The sequence below is a fragment of the Myotis davidii genome, unplaced genomic scaffold (assembly GCF_000327345.1).
Source record: "Myotis davidii unplaced genomic scaffold, ASM32734v1 scaffold32, whole genome shotgun sequence".
Lineage (NCBI taxonomy): Eukaryota > Metazoa > Chordata > Mammalia > Chiroptera > Vespertilionidae > Myotis > Myotis davidii.
Window position 1 is genome coordinate 518,740 of NW_006286587.1, and position 15,208 is coordinate 533,947.

Sequence of the window (15,208 nt, forward strand, 5' to 3'; positions counted from 1 at the left end):
TAAGGCTGAGCATACACTGGAGGGCCTTAAATGCCATGCTAAGGAACTGAAACTGTAATTGGCCTAGGGGAGCCACTGAAGGTTTCAGCGGAGGAGAGGCCTCCAAGTCATGACTCACCAGGAATGGTTGAAGAAACTGATGCTTAGCCGAGAAAAGAGAAGACTTCTTGGGGTGTTTGCCAGACTTGGGGGAGGACACGATCATTGTTAGGGGAAGGAAGAAAGACCCTGCTTCATGTGGGCTCCATGAAGGATTTGTGGGCAAACAGTGAGGGCCCATGGGTAGAAGCTCTAGGAGACAGATTCTCAGTTCACCTGAGAAAGAACTTGCTGGTCTTTTCAGGGCTCTTTAACCATGATCTGGGCACTGGGAGGCACTGGGATGGAGCAGTGATGGACCAGGACAAAGTTCCCGCCCTCACGGAGCTCCTATGAAATTGGGGAAGTTGTACCTTAAAGTGAATCACCCCAGAAATGAATGTTTCATCCCAAACTGTCTAGGGCAGTGATGGCGAACCTTTTGAGCTCGGCGTGTCAGCATTTTGAAAAACCCCTAACTTAACTCTGGTGCCGTGTCACATACAGAAATTTTTTGATATTTGCAACCATAGTAAAACAAAGACTTATATTTTTGATATTTATTTTATATATGTAAATGCCATTTAACAAAGAAAAATCAACCAAAAAAATGAGTTCGCGTGTCACCTCTGCACGCGTGTCAGAGGTTCGCCATGACTGGTCTAGGGCAAGTATAGGCTGCTCTGACAGGTGTACGTTCCCTGTCACTGGAGTTTTGAAGAGAAATGGGTCTGGAAAGGGAATTATTGTGTTCCGAGAAAGGCGGGGTCAGTAACTCCTCATGAGATTCTGTGCTTCTCCGGGTGTTGCAAAACCTTCAGCAACCCTAAATCCTTTAATTAAAAGGAGATAAAAAGGCAAAGATCAATTAGCGTCTTCTTTTTCAAAAAGCCCATACTTGCGTGCTCCATCTTACCTGGGGTTCGAGGTGCAGGAGTGTGGCCAAGCAGGAATTTCATCCTACTCGGAGCTGGGTGACTCCACCTATGAATTGAAAATCATTTAGCTGAAATTGTGACATCGTGTGCAAATTATGGCCCTGCTGCAGGTCGGGGCTGGGGCCCTGTGCAGCTGTGGCCCTGGCGCAATCCCCCAGCTGCTAACATGGAGACGACGCGGGGCGGGTGGCCAGGGCAGGGCCCCACTGCAGTTAGCAGGTTCCAGGGGAGAGGGTGGGGCGGCCGGGGGGTGGGGGAGGAAGGCCAGAAGCTGGGCCCTGTGGTTGGCGCAACACCCCTCTGTCTACAGAGGAGTGTCACAGCCGCCATTTCAAGGTTTTTCGCCTGACTCCAGCACTGGGAGATGTGTGGGGAGGCTGATGAGGAAACTGAGGCTTTGAGATGTAAAAGGATTCTGCCAAGGTCACAGTGAGCAAGTCACAGAGCCCAGCTGGGTCTCCTGAATCCAGGGTGGGCATATTTCTACCACACCCTCTGGGGTCAAGGCTGATCAGCTACAGACCTTCCCAAGGAAGACCGCATGGTCAGTGGTCAGGCACCACTGCCCACACTTGTGGGTTCCATGGCAAAATCTGCAACACTCAGGGCTGTGGGATTCCTGGAGGGGAATAAGAATACTAATACTGTCAACACTAACGTGACCCCGGGCAGTGCCAGCCACCGTGCCAAGCATTTTATAGACATCATCTCCTTTAGTCCCCGAGTAATTCTTCCTCCGTTGTACAGATGAGGAAGCAGTGACCCTGAGAGCTGAGGTGACTGGCAGAAGCAGAAGTGGAAACCTATGTCTGTATAATCTCGAAGGACAGCACGGCCTCCCTGTCTCCTCCGCAGGTGTCCTTGCCAAGTCACCGAAGGAATGTCCAGTGTCCAGTTCTTCTTGGCTCCCAGGCCAAAAATGTCAACAGTAATAATAATAATTAGCAAACCCCTCTGTTTCTTTATAACACACTTGAGAGTGTGCGGGGCACTTTCACATCCATTCATCCCATTTGACCCCACAGGTCTGGGGCTTCTGGCAGGACTGACTGGCCATAGGAAGGCCTTGTCCACATTCCAGCTCGTGGCACGGCAGGTGCCAAGACCCACACTTGAGCCTTCTCTTCAGGGTCCAGTATTCCTTGCCACATACCTCTCTACCCTCTCTCTCTTCCGGGTCATCGGCCAGAGCCAACAGCGGTCATTCTGCCCGGCCCGGGTGCAGAGCCACCTCTCTGGTAAAGCCACCGGAAGCCTGGGAATGGCTGCGGCCCCGCCTCCCTTAGGCAGCTGACCTCCAGGTTAAGTGAACAGGCTCTGGAGTCGCTCACATGTGGATGGGAGTCTCCTGGTTGCACAGATTCATGTTAACCCGTTCCTTCCCCCTGAAAAAATATTAGTAATAATAGTACCTGTGTGATAGGATTGATATGAAGATGGAAAAGGGTCATATATGTGAAGTGTTTAGCCAAGGTAGTTATTTCCATCTTTATGATGAGTGATTGATTCACGTGTTCAAAAATATGAGTGTTCCTGCCGTGTGGCCAGCCCATGCTAGGTTCTGAGATGTGAATAATATTCAGCCTGTGCCTTCAAGGAGCTCAGTCTAGGGATAGGGGCAGACAGAAACAGATCATAAACAGATGCAGGTGGTAGCAGAGGGCCTACGGTGTATAAAATGCTGTACAGAGAGAAGACATAGAGTCCTCTTTCTCCAAACCACCGGTCTGTTCAGCCTCACCTTTCTCAAGATCCAGCACTTCCACATTTTTCTAAAGATCTTATCATCATGGAGCTGGGTCTTCATTTTCACTCCATCTCTGGGGGAAGGTGTGAGAAACTTCTGCTCTATCATGAATCCTCAAAGCGCTATCCGTTTGTTAAACTCCCTATCACAGAAAGTGTTGGTACTGGTAAATATTCACAATATTTACCTATTGGATCTTTCAAAAATATATTCCCTTAGAAGAACACACAAGCAAACAAAAAATATAAAGAAAACAAGGTCCCTCTTCCCCCTCCTTTTCTTCGCCAATGCAGAACCTGAGCCCAGGGAGGGTCGGTGACTTACCCTCCAGTCTTACAGAGAGCATGTGTTGAAACCATGTCTCCACTACCAGACCAGTGGCTGTCCCCGCTGCCTCATTAAAAAGTTCTGGAAACGCCCCAAGTGCCCATCAGTAGATGGATGGATAAAAGAACTGTGGTACATTTACACAATGGAATACTTCACAGCCATAAAAAAGGAACTCTTACCTTTTGCGACAGAATGGATGGACCTGGAGAATATTATGCTAAGCGAAATAAGCCAGTCAGAGAAAGACAATACCATATGACCTTACTTAGACATAGAATCTAATGAACAAAATAAACCGATATACAAAATAGAAACAGACTGACAGCTGTCAGATGGGTGGGGGAAAGGGCATGGATGTAAGAAGGTGAAGAGATTAGCCAAAAACCATATATACATAACCTGTGAACACAGACTACAATGTGGTGATGGCCAGAGGGAAGTGGGACAGGGGTTAGGTGGAGGTGGGCAAAAGAGGGGAATATGGGGACATCTATAATAGTATCAACAACAAAAATTAAGTTTGTGCCCTCGCTGGTTTGGCTCAGTGGATAGAGCATCAGCCTGCGGACTGAAGGGTCCCAGCTTCGATTCCAGTCAAGAGCACATGCCCAGGTTGCGGGCTCAATCCCCAGTAGGGAGTGTGTAGGAGGCAGCTGATCAATGATTCTCTCTCATCATTGATGTTTCTATCTCTCTCCTCCTCTCTGAAATCAATAAAATATATTTTTAAAAATACTAATAAAGTTTATAACAACAACAACACACGTTTCCCCCAATCTGGAATCAAACTGACATTCAAATCCAGATGGTGTCTGGATTTATCCCATTATGGGGCACATCTATGCACTTTTCTTTTTAATCCTCACCTGAGGATATGTTGTCATGCGTTTTTTTTAATTGATTTTAGAGAGGGTGTGTGTGAGAGAATGAGAGACAGAGTTGGAGACAGAGAGAAACATTGATGTGAGGGAGAAACATCGATTGCTTGCCTCCCCAATGCACCCTGACCAAGGATGGAACTCACAACCTAGGTATGTGCTCTGGCTGGGAATCGAACCTGCCACCTTCGGGTGCATGGGGCGATGCTCCAGCCTCCTGAGCTACCCAGCCAGGGCAGCATCTATGCACTTTTTTGACTTGTATCACCTCATTTGCTTCTTCCCTATACTCCGTGATTGAGAAGAGTGGACGCGATTACCCCATCACAGACTAGACTCCCAAGGCTTCTAGGGTCAGTGATGGCCCCCCAGCTTTGCAATGGAGTGTTTCTAACTCCAACCCCAATGCTCCTCCTGGCAACCCTGAGCAGGCGAGCGTGCTAAGTGCCTCACGTCCTTGTACAGGTGGAAACCCCAATATGTGTGACAAGTGAGAAAAGTCTGAGCAATGCTCTGCTTCTGGTTTCTGCTGAGACATTTCTTGGAGACTTCTCAGCTCCAGCTCTGGACAGGATACTGAAAGAAAACCATGACAAAATTTCCCAAACTCTACAAACCAGAGAGGTGTTCCCCTTTGGGAAAAAACTCACAAAAGTGAATTTTCTTTCTTATCTCCCTTCTTCTCCCCAAGTTAGTCTTGCATAAGCAGGCTGCCCTGCTATTGGGTGACGAGGATGTCGGGGATGTCGTAAGGGAAACGCTTACAGGCACTACAGGAATGACCTGGTGCCTCGCCCACTTCATTACAATTCTAATTGGGGTGTGTAGGAGAGGCTTCTATAAATGGTAAGGCAACCCTGGGCAGGCTCTCATCTCCCCACTTCTCCCTGCCATTCCCAGCGAAACGCCAAGAAGAGGAAGAGACGGCAGAAGGTGAAGCATGGCTGGTGAGTGCATGACATCTCCTCTACCTGGTCTTAGCGGGAAGCCCGGCTCCTCCTGGGCCAGCGGAGAGGCCAGTGTCCAGCCAAGGACAGCTGCCCTAGGGGCTCCGGGGGCTCGATCTTTGTATATTAAGATTCTGTTCTCTCATGGTAGCTGCCCAGTCCCTCTAGAGTGGTTCCAGGGGTAGAACATATGTGGGATGTAGTCCTGAGTAAGGGACAGGATATTCAGCATCCCTTTAGACCAGTGGTTCTCCACCTCGGCTGCACATTAGAATCACCTGGGAATCTTTTTAAAATCCTGATTTCTGGGCCTCATCCTCGGGAAATTCTGTTTCTTTGTTACTAATGTTGTGGCCCCACCCCATAACAAAGAAAGAGAATTTCTGGAGCATGAGGCCCAGAAATCAGGATTTTAAAAAGATTCCCAGGTGATTCTAATGTGCAGCCAAGGTTGAGAACCACTGGAATAGCACAACATACCTAAGAATCATTGCTGATCAAGTTCATCCTATCATGTTGATGGTGTATCCCAATGGACATGGCTTCTTCCAACAAGACAATGTGCCATGCCACGGTGCCCAATTAGACAGATGGATATAAGCTTTGCTGTGTCAAGCCAGCCGGTACCTGCTTCCCGAGTTTCTCGGTGCACTTTTACCAGCTGTCAGTAACATAGGCAAAGAAAAGCACATCTCAGAGCCACAAGGCAGTGAGCGCGTGACAGCCTGGAAATTGATTTAAAAGAAGCCATCAGCAGCACGGGAACGCTTCTAAGTAAACTACACATTCGGAAGCAGCGGCAGCCTCTTTGAACGTGAGCTGATGAGCTGAAACCTCCCAGTAGCAGAAGAGGCAGGTGTGCCAGGCTCCCAGGAGCAGCGCCAGGGAAGGCGGGCGGGTCCGAACCCCAGGCATGCAGGTCCTTGCGCTCTGCGGTCACTACAGAGGATCCGGGCTCTTACCAGACAGCCCCCCGCTAGGCGGCATGCTGACCATCGCCGTCCTGGGCGCTCAGCCTACTGCCTCGCCAAACCCGAAAAAGGCATGAACCCAGCCTGTAAAACATCGTGAATGGTGGTTAGGGCCTCAGGAAGGTTTGCCAACGAAATCGCTGAGCAGCATACAAAAGGTGAATGCTGGTTCCTTCAGGAATCACCACAACCAGGACAGGGCAGAAAAATGGACACCACCACCCACCCACATCTCCTGCAGCGAACATGCGGCAACACGCTGGGTTGCTAAGGAGAGGAGCTTGGGAGCCTGTCGACTGTAGCAGAAGGAGATGTCAGCTGTCACCGAGGCCATCGCCCTCCCCCCGGGGGAGGAGGCAGTCCAGGAAGGGCTAGAGACTTACCAGATCACTCGGAGAGTGGGTGGCACAGCCAGACCCGGTCCCAGCAGCACCCTGGCCACTGTGTCCTGTTAGCAGAGCTGGTCCCTCACTTGAGCTCTGCCAGCAGTCCCCGCCTTCCCTGCCAGCACCAAGCCTCGGGCTCCGGTTGTAAGATGAAGGGCTTGAAATAGATGGACTTTCAGGTTCCCTCTGGTCCTGGCGACTCTCACCTTGAGAAGAAGCCAGGGACAGAGAACGAGGGGCCCAGCAGTGCTCACCCCCTGGGGCTGGGGCCGGGCGTGGGCCGTGGTGGGCGGATAGCCCTGGGCCCGCCGCTGCGCTGCCTGCCGTGAGCCCGGCTTGTGTGCCAGTGCCTGTGAGTCAGGAGGTCTTAACCTCTTAGAGCTCAACTTCTAAACCACCCAGAGACCTTCTGAGGTCACAACCCAACATAGACAATGGCTGGTTGGAAGGAAATAAGCTTTTAAAAAGGCGGGGAACAGACCAGAGAATCTTTATTCCCTTCCGTTTGCCAACATGCAGTTCCCAGCTCAGCTCCTGGTTGCTCAGCCAGAAAGTGCCCAGTCAAGGCCTCTGGAATGAATGAACGTGTTCACTGGGCACCGAGGGAGGGGGCCCCAGGGGGCGCCGTGGGAGGCGGAGATGAAGGGGCTGTGTCTCTGCCCGGCGTGCTTGGTCAGGAGCAGTTTGTGGCACGAGGAGTGTTCTGGGCAGCGGGGACGGGAGGTGGGTGGGTCAGCAGGTGTGGCCCAGGGGACTATGGGTCCATGTGTGTAGGTTGGAGAGAACTGTGTCCAGTTCCCAATTTAAGCTTCTTGCTGGAATCAGCGGAGGTTCGGTGACTGCCTCCTGGTGGAGAGGGCAGCTGAGCTATGGGTGGGGCGGTGGGGGTGCAGGAGGGCCGGGCAGTGTTCTGCATGAAGTTCAGTTGACCTTGAACACCACGCATCTGAACGGGGTCCTCTGATCGCAGATTTTCTTAACTCTCACACCTGAGTTGTTCAGGGGCAGCTCCTCAGCTGGGAATCCCTGTGTGCAGAGGTACATGTGGGTTTTCAACTGAGGGCAGCCGGCACCCCTCCCCCCACCCTGCAACGTGGCACCCTCTGTCTGCTGCCCACTGAGTCCGGGCCCCAGGGTGGACGGGGATGCAGGCCGTGAGCACCGACCCTGGGCCCCCTATGGAGTGGAGGCCTCGCTCCCCATCCCCACATCCACTCGGAGGCCCCGGGTCGGAGGCAGAGCTCTCAGGGTTCGAACATGAACCTCAGGCCCTGCCTGCGAGAGGCCAGGCCCTCCCTGGCAGGACTAACACCGGCTGCTGGGGCAGGAGGCTCGCTGCCCACTATTTTGCTGGGCAGAATGCTGGCCTGGCTGCAGAGACTTCCCTTCTCGGGTCTCGTTCCTCAATCTGCGAGGACCATTCTAGGCCGTGGGTCTGCCACAAAACATCTCTCCTGGGAGCTGGGGCCCAGTGGCTCTTTCTCTCGGGGTCCTGCCTCCTTCTGGCCTGGAATCTAGGAGGGGCCCCGGTCCTCCTCACACTGGCTACAGCTTCTTGGCTCAGTGGGGCCTGAGCCCCAGCAAGATCTGTGGTCGCTCTGAAAGCAGAGAGCGCCCTGGGCTCGGAGGCTCATGGCGTCAGGCACTCGGCGTTTGTGATGGGACACGCTGCCTTCTCTCCCCGCTCCCCACCCCAGTCCACCTGCTCCCTTTCCTCTGGGGCAGCAGCTGCTCCCCGGTCAGCAGGCACAGACCTGCCAGCAGCTGCATCCACCTGGAATGAGGCTGCCCGTGCTTCCACCGGTCACCGGGGATCAGTACAGACGGGGGTGAGCCCACGGGTTACGACTACACGTCCAGGGACGAGCTCTGGATTGGCTCTCCACTCAGGCCCCCACTCGCTGGGTGATCTTGGACAGGTTACTCAACCGAAGTGTCTCCGTTTCCTCATCTCTAAAATGGGTTACTGCGGAGCCCACCTCATAGGTGCTCAGTCCACACAACTCACTAATTTGGGGGAACTTTTCATAAGCCTAAAGAAAAACCCTATGAGATGAAGTCCATTTTCTAACCAAGAGCGATTCTCAGGGGAACCTCTCCCACAAAGAGCTCCCCTGCCCCCCTTGCCAGCCCCCACACCTTCCCAGGTGCCCAGCGAGCTGTTTTTGTTCACCTCAGATAACTTGTTCCGCCTCCACCCCACTGGGCTGTACTCCACGGGTGGGGCATCCCTCTCCTCCCCAGGGCCCACATGCCGGCTGGGGTGTGAGCCGAAGGGAGGAAAGTATTTCCCTGTCGCTCAGGAAATGAGGCCCCACAGTCTGTGTTCGGGGCTGAGAGACGGGCTCACAAAGAGTCGACATCCTCCTCATGTTCCTCCTGCGGGAAAAGGAGACAGAGTCCCCGGTCCCCACCCCATCCCACCTCCTCCCAGAGGTGCTATGTGGCTCAGGTGAGATAATTAATGTGAAAGAGTTTTGATAAGTGTAAAACGATATATCAACCTAAGGCAGTCATTCTCTGTCCTGGGTGCTTATCAGAAACACCAGGAGAGTTCAAAATAAAAATACGAATGCTGTCCCTAAGCCAGAAATGCTCATTTAACTGGTCCCGGCTGGCGCTCAGGCCCATCCCAGCTCCCCAGGTGCCTCTCAGGTGCAGCAAGGGTAGGGAACCACTGGTCTGAGTCCAGCTCTCTTAAGTGAACTGTCCAGGAGCCCTTCTTCCTTCCTCTGCTCGCCCCCTGACCATGTTATGTTGAGACAGGCCGTGGGCTGTGAGTGGCCCTTTCTCTCTGGCAGCTTCCTGGAGCCATGCCAAGGCATGGCCACCCCGGCCACCTCGGTTGGCTTCAGGGTGGCAGCTTGGAGTCAGATGTGGTCAGACAACACTGGCTTCCAGTCTGGGCTTGGGTGCAGGCTCTGCGTGAGTGTGTGATATTCGGCAAGTGATGTCACCTGACTGGACTTTCAAATCCCTCATCTGTGAAATGGGAATAATATCTCATACGGTTTGGGACATAATGCAATTAAAATGCTTAGCACAGCCCCTGGCACAGCGGACGTCCTCAATGGCAGCCCCCCCCCCCAACTCAAACCATCCTGTGTTGCTTTTGTCGTTATGTGTGGGATCCCAGGGGACTTGCACCCCCAACTTCTGGAGGTCCAGGTGCTAGTGATGAGCACATGTTGGATCTGAATACTAACCCGGATGTGCAGGCTTCACTCTCTCCTTCTACATATGGAGAAAGTGTGTTCCGAGGACATTGAGACCTTGCCTAAAGCCTCAGCCTGCCAGACAACCAGTCCAGGGTCCTTCACTTCATCCCAGGAGCCTGACCGGCCCCTCACTCAGCCACTATCAGAACCCCCCAGCTTCTCTCCAACTGGGTACCAAGCAATCCTACCACGTGTGCAGCACAGGGATTGCAAATGTCTGAATGTGGGGAAAAGATAAAGGGAATGGCACCGGCCCGAGAGAGAAGGAAGCGAGAGCAGAGAGGAAAGCACCTGTTCTAGGGGCGGGTGGTGGGGCCAGCCAGGAGTTGGAGATGTTCTATGGGCTCAGGGGGCATTGAGAATGACTCGTAGACCCTCAGGTACCAGGATCTAAGACCCGGATTCTGAGCCAAGCTCTGCTTCTAACCCCCCGGTAACCTCAGCAGATGGCTTCCCCTTTCGGGGTCTCAGTTTTGTTACCTGGAATATGGGAATATGGGATTACATCACTGTTTTTCAGGCTGCCATGTGTCACCCATTAGTAGGCTGTAAAATCATTTAGTGGATTATAACCAGCAATTAAAATGAAGTGGAACAGGAAAATGGCAGTAGGAGTTAATGTTGTTCTGTGAAACTTCACGTCAGGTGTAGATCCCTGTACAGAAACACTGTGAAATGTATTTCTTAACGTGGTCTCTAAAAATGCTAAAGACACTTGGCTGGATTTTTAATATATTTATCAGCCCTAATCAACTCTAGAAATCTGTAAGATACAAAGACGTCTTTGCCTAGAGAAGAGACACAGGGAATAAGGTCTGGGCAGGTGGGGGAGACCAGCCACTGGAGTATCAGTTATGCCATGTTGGGCCATCTGCCAGCAGCTCTATGCGGTGGTCTTCCCAGGAAGAGGAGGTGAAAACCCCAGTCACTCACCCACAGCCCAGTCCCACGTACCTGTCTGCTGTAGGTGATTCAGTTACAGAGCCAAGCCGATCAGGATTGAGACAGCTGACTCATCACCCTCTTTCACAGTCTGGACTCTGTTCTGTGCTTCTCATGTTACCCCTGCCAGAGGTGGACCCCAGAATAAGTGGGGGGGGGGGGTTACATCATCAGGTATATGTGGATGACAGCGAAGCTCCAAATAGCAATGGCTTGGAGAAATAAACGAGATAGATGTTTCCTTTTTCCTTGCATAACAGGTGTGGATGTAGGCAGTTTTGGGCAGAAAAGGCAGCTGCACATGCCCCAGGGGCCCGGGACCGTGCAGTCCCCACACTGCTGTTCCCAGGGCACGCATGGTCCAGGATGACCCCTAGAGCTCTGTCCATATCCCTCCACAGTCCGGGCAGCGGGATGGAAGAAGGGGGAGGTAAGCCGGCTAAGGGTATTTGCCAACTGTTTTGAAAAGGAAGCTGAGAACAGGTATTCAAACCAATACTTGCATATAAACGTTCATAAGAGCCCCTGGGCTCTGGGAGGAAAGGGCGAGGCCTCTGCCATTGGCTCGGCCACAGCATGTAGTGCATAACCCTGGACAGAGCAAAGAAGGGTGTGGACTTGTTGAAGGGGAGGCAGATGCCACTATAGATGTGGAATCCCTGAACCCCTCTTTCCTTACCCCTGTGTTTGGCAGAGGCTGCCGGGGGACATTCTTTCTGCTCTCAAAGAGCTCGTGTCTGGAATAGTGAGCTTCACCTGGAAGAAGACAAGCATCCTTTTGCGTTTAAGAGGGAGGTGAAGAGTCTCTAGAGCAAGCAGGTCAATCTCACGGCCCGCGGGCCGCATGCCTCATTTATTTGGCCTGTCTGAGCCTTTGAGTTTGACCTGCTTGCTCTAGCGGGTTCATGTTATCTGAACCCACATGGTCCGCAGGGCTCTTCTTTTTTCTCAATTAAGACAAGGAATAAAGTTCTACCAAATGTCAACCTGCAGGGATGCACAGCAGGTCGTGAGCAAGGTTGGGGAGGAAGCAGGGGTTTGAAAGGTGGGACCATTGCTCTAGACAGAACTCGTATCTACACATAGAGGGGTTGCCAGAGAGTGTCTAAGATCTGGGCTGTCTCCATTCGCTATTTATGTCCAGGAACGTTCATCTCCCCTCCCTCCCTCTGTCCCTTCATTCCTCTGTGTGTCCTTCCCTGAATTCAATAGATACTTGTCAATTGCATGAATGTTTTTGTTTCTCTGATTTTGTGCAAAAACTTAATGTATTCTTTCAATAATTACTTGTTGAGTGAATGAATGAGAGGATGTGTGAATGAATGAATCTTTAGTACCATGAGCTGGTAGCATGATCACCTTCTGAGCACCCCTCTCCTTTCCGGGAGCTTTGTCTGGCTCACCACCCCGGAGGGGCTGGATTCCACTTGAAAGAGTATCTATGGTGAGTCCTCTGCCTATCTCCAAAGCTACTAGAAGGGGAGCCCCAGCCCCAGGCCTGCCCTGGAGCCACACTACCTTCGCCTCACCTTTCCCTTGTGGTCAGAGCCGTTCTAGCCACATGACACACCTGCCCTCCTGTGCCTTGGCCTCTCTGCCTGTTGCCTGGGGTGCAGGCTGCTCCATTGCACCTGACAAAACTCCCCCTTCCTTCAGGCCCAGCATCTTCATGAAGCTTTTTCTAATTCCTGAGACCAAAAGCGATTCTTTCCTGCCTGCATCTCCTAGACACCTTTTGCTGGGGAGGCCGGATTTACCCTGTTCCATCATTCAGTGTCTTTATCACTGTTGAAGGTCTTTGAGGGTTAAAACTTATTTTCATACTTTTCACACTGCCAACATTGTGCCTAACCCAGTGTCCTGTAAGTAATAGGTACTCTCTCTATATATTTATTGAATAAAGGCCCCGTAGTCACCTTTTCTTATGGACTAAATCTTGAGGTGTAGTCATGATGGTCATGGTATGACATTAGTTTCTGTTTGTTTGTTCATTGAACTCCTTCATTCCTTTGGGTACCTAGTTGTCCTAATGTAGTCCACAATGTGCTGGGCTTCAGAATACAAAAATCGAGAAGGCCCATTCTGGTGAAGAGAGACAGACACACGTAAAGAGAAGTTGTGTCTGGTGCTGGGATGTGCCTCCACACTCGCATAGCTGTGGTCTCATCATAAAGACAGAAAAATCAGTTTGGTTTGCAAAGGCATGGATGATGAAATGTCTCAAACAGAACTCAGAGGAATAAAAGTCTTTAAAGGTTTATGTGGGCCGACCTCCCCAGACCTCCTGGTACCACTCATAAACTCTGCTCAGTGAGCTCCATCACCTCCACAATCAAGTGAGAGGACGGGGGAGGGGCAGTGAATTTCAAGGTGTTTGCATTCGGGTGTCATCAGAGGTCTCATGGGCCTTTGACCTGCTCCTTTACACTGCTCTTGCCAGTGAGTGTTTGAAAGTCCAACTTCCAGGCCTACAAATCCTGCCCGGAGTCATGCTATTCTCCCCAGCATCAGAGGCCCCGGCCAACACCAAGGTGTTGCCTGTATAAAGCATTAAATACACAAGTAAACATTTGCTGGATGTTGGAGTGGGAAAAGGCACTGAGTGACTAGCAGATGCAAAGGGAAAAGCAAACCAGCCAAACCAGGCCGGTGGAGTTGAGAAAACTAGCCTCCTCTCCATCCTATGTGAGCCCCCATCCACCAAGGAACGGTGTGAAAAATGGACAGAATGCGGGTGCTCTGGTTACACAGCTCTCCTGGCTGGTTGGGTAAAGCTACCCTGAGCACCTGGCCAGTTCCTTGAGGGCTGAGTGACAGCTGAGCAGGCAGCGTGGTCCGAATAGTGTAGGCAGAGGTTCAGCTGCTTGAAGGGCAGAGGGGAACCGACCGTTTGTGAAGTTCTCAGTATGTTCAGTCAAGGTCTTTGTATTTTAATGTGATTTTTTCCTAGAAGTTTGGCACCTCGCTGACGAGTCCTTTGGTAATTTATACCTTTTCAAATAAGGTACTATTGTTTGAAATACCTTGCCATGCCACTATTCCTTGCCTCTCAGGACCTAAGGTCTTCTCTTTTCTGTCCCACAGATTTAAAACCCCAGAATATTGACTGGCAGATGACTGCCAATCGGCAAGCGCACAGCACAGTCAATTACAACAGCCAGGAGCTCATCTTGCGACGAGGTCAACCGTTCCGTTTCTCATTGACCTTCAACCGAGTTCTTAGATCTGGAGAAAGTCTGGGGTTCATAGCCTCCACAGGTACCTGCTCCCTGCTCCCCCCTCCCCCACATCCACCTGAGTAGCCCATGGGGCTGTGCATCCAAGAGGTGATGATGGTGACACGGGGTTCACTGGGCTCTGGACTCCAGCCCAGCTCTGCCATTGGCTGTGTGTGACCTTGGGAAAGTTTCTGCCTGCCTTTGAGCACAAGAATCCTAGTTTTCAAATCAAGAGGAATTTGGCCTACATGGTCCGTCTCTCTAGTTCAGCAGTTCTCAACCTGTGGGTCGCGACCCCTTTGGGGGTCGAAAGACCCTTTCACAGGGGTCGCCTAAGACCATCGGGAAAACACATATATAATTACATATTGTTTTGTGATTAATCACTATGCTTTAATTATGTTCAATTTGTAGCAATGAAAATACATCCTGCATATCAGATATTTACATTATGATTCATAAGAGTAGCAGCATTACAGTTATGAAGTAACAACGAAAATAATTTTATGGTTGGGGGTCACCACAACATGAAGAACTGCATTAAAGGGTCACGGCATTAGGAAGGTTGAGAACCACTGCTCTAGTTGCTTCCAGTGCCACAGTGTGGTGCTTCCTTGGATGAGCCCATGGAAGGGCCCCTGTGGTTGTGTTGGAACCTGATCTCTCCCTACAGTCCAGTCAGTACGCCTTGGTTTTCACTGACCCCTTCTTTTACAGGGCCCTCCCCCTCAGAATCAGCCAAAACAAAGGCTGTGTTTTCACTCTCCAATGGGACAAGTGGTGGCAGCTGGTATGCACAGCTCTTGTCCCAGAGGGAGAATACTCTGGACATCTCCATCTCCAGCCCTGCCAATGCACCCATAGGATGGTACACGCTGAACCTTCAGATCTCCTCCCAGGGCAACAACTTTACTCTGAAACTTGGGATGTTAATACTGCTCTTTAACCCCTGGTCACAAGGTAGGCACCTAACCACCCACACTCCCAGCCATCAGCTAACCAGGGCCCATGGAAAGGAGATGAGTGGGGTGGTTTTCATGGGCTTAGGTTTGTGGGATATGGAAAAGTTTGTGGGATATGGAAAAAGGATAGAAACTATAAGTCAGAAGCAATAGGTCTGAGTCTCAGCTCTGCCAATTATCCAGCTGTGAGTCTGGAGAGTCCCTCTATCTTTCTGAGCCTCAAATTATTCACCATTAAACGGACATTCTGCTATTTCCTTTGGGGGTATTGCAGGAATCTCATGATCTTTTACAAACTGCATAGCATGATCTCTCTATATAAAAGGCTAATATGCAAAAGTGTCCCCTCGGGAGTTCGACCAGGACACCAGGAGTTCGATCGCTCGCTATGATGTGCACTGAACACCAGGGGGCGGCGCAGAACATGAAGGGCGACCAGCTATGGCGGTGGGGCGCTGAGGGAGCAAGGGAAGGAGGAGGTGGGGAGGTGGAGAGGCAGGGAATCTGATCGGCCCTGATTTCTAGCCAGGCCTAGGGACCCTATTCTTGCACAAATTTTGTGCACTGGGCCTCTAGTGTAGTTATAAAGGACA

General features: G+C 51.3%; 1 protein-coding gene and 1 long non-coding RNA gene across 2 annotated transcripts in view; one reads left to right on the top strand and one right to left on the bottom strand.

Annotated features, from left to right (window-relative positions):
* Positions 1-681: 681 nt before the first annotated feature.
* Positions 682-6,641, bottom strand: LOC107182170. Its single transcript, XR_001512891.1, has 3 exons — positions 6,273-6,641; positions 995-1,062; positions 682-911 (listed from the first exon to the last, which is right to left on the bottom strand). It is a non-coding gene; the product is annotated as an uncharacterized LOC107182170 (long non-coding RNA).
* The window catches only part of TGM3 (transglutaminase 3), a 36,585-nt gene continuing 26,193 nt past the window's right edge, over positions 4,817-15,208 (top strand). Inside the window, exons 1-3 of the mRNA XM_015560232.1 lie at positions 4,817-4,918; positions 13,520-13,693; positions 14,371-14,613. Of these exons, the coding sequence (XP_015415718.1) occupies positions 4,912-4,918; positions 13,520-13,693; positions 14,371-14,613 (424 nt within the window). The 5' untranslated portion in view covers positions 4,817-4,911. The remainder of the gene's footprint in view (positions 4,919-13,519; positions 13,694-14,370; positions 14,614-15,208) is intronic.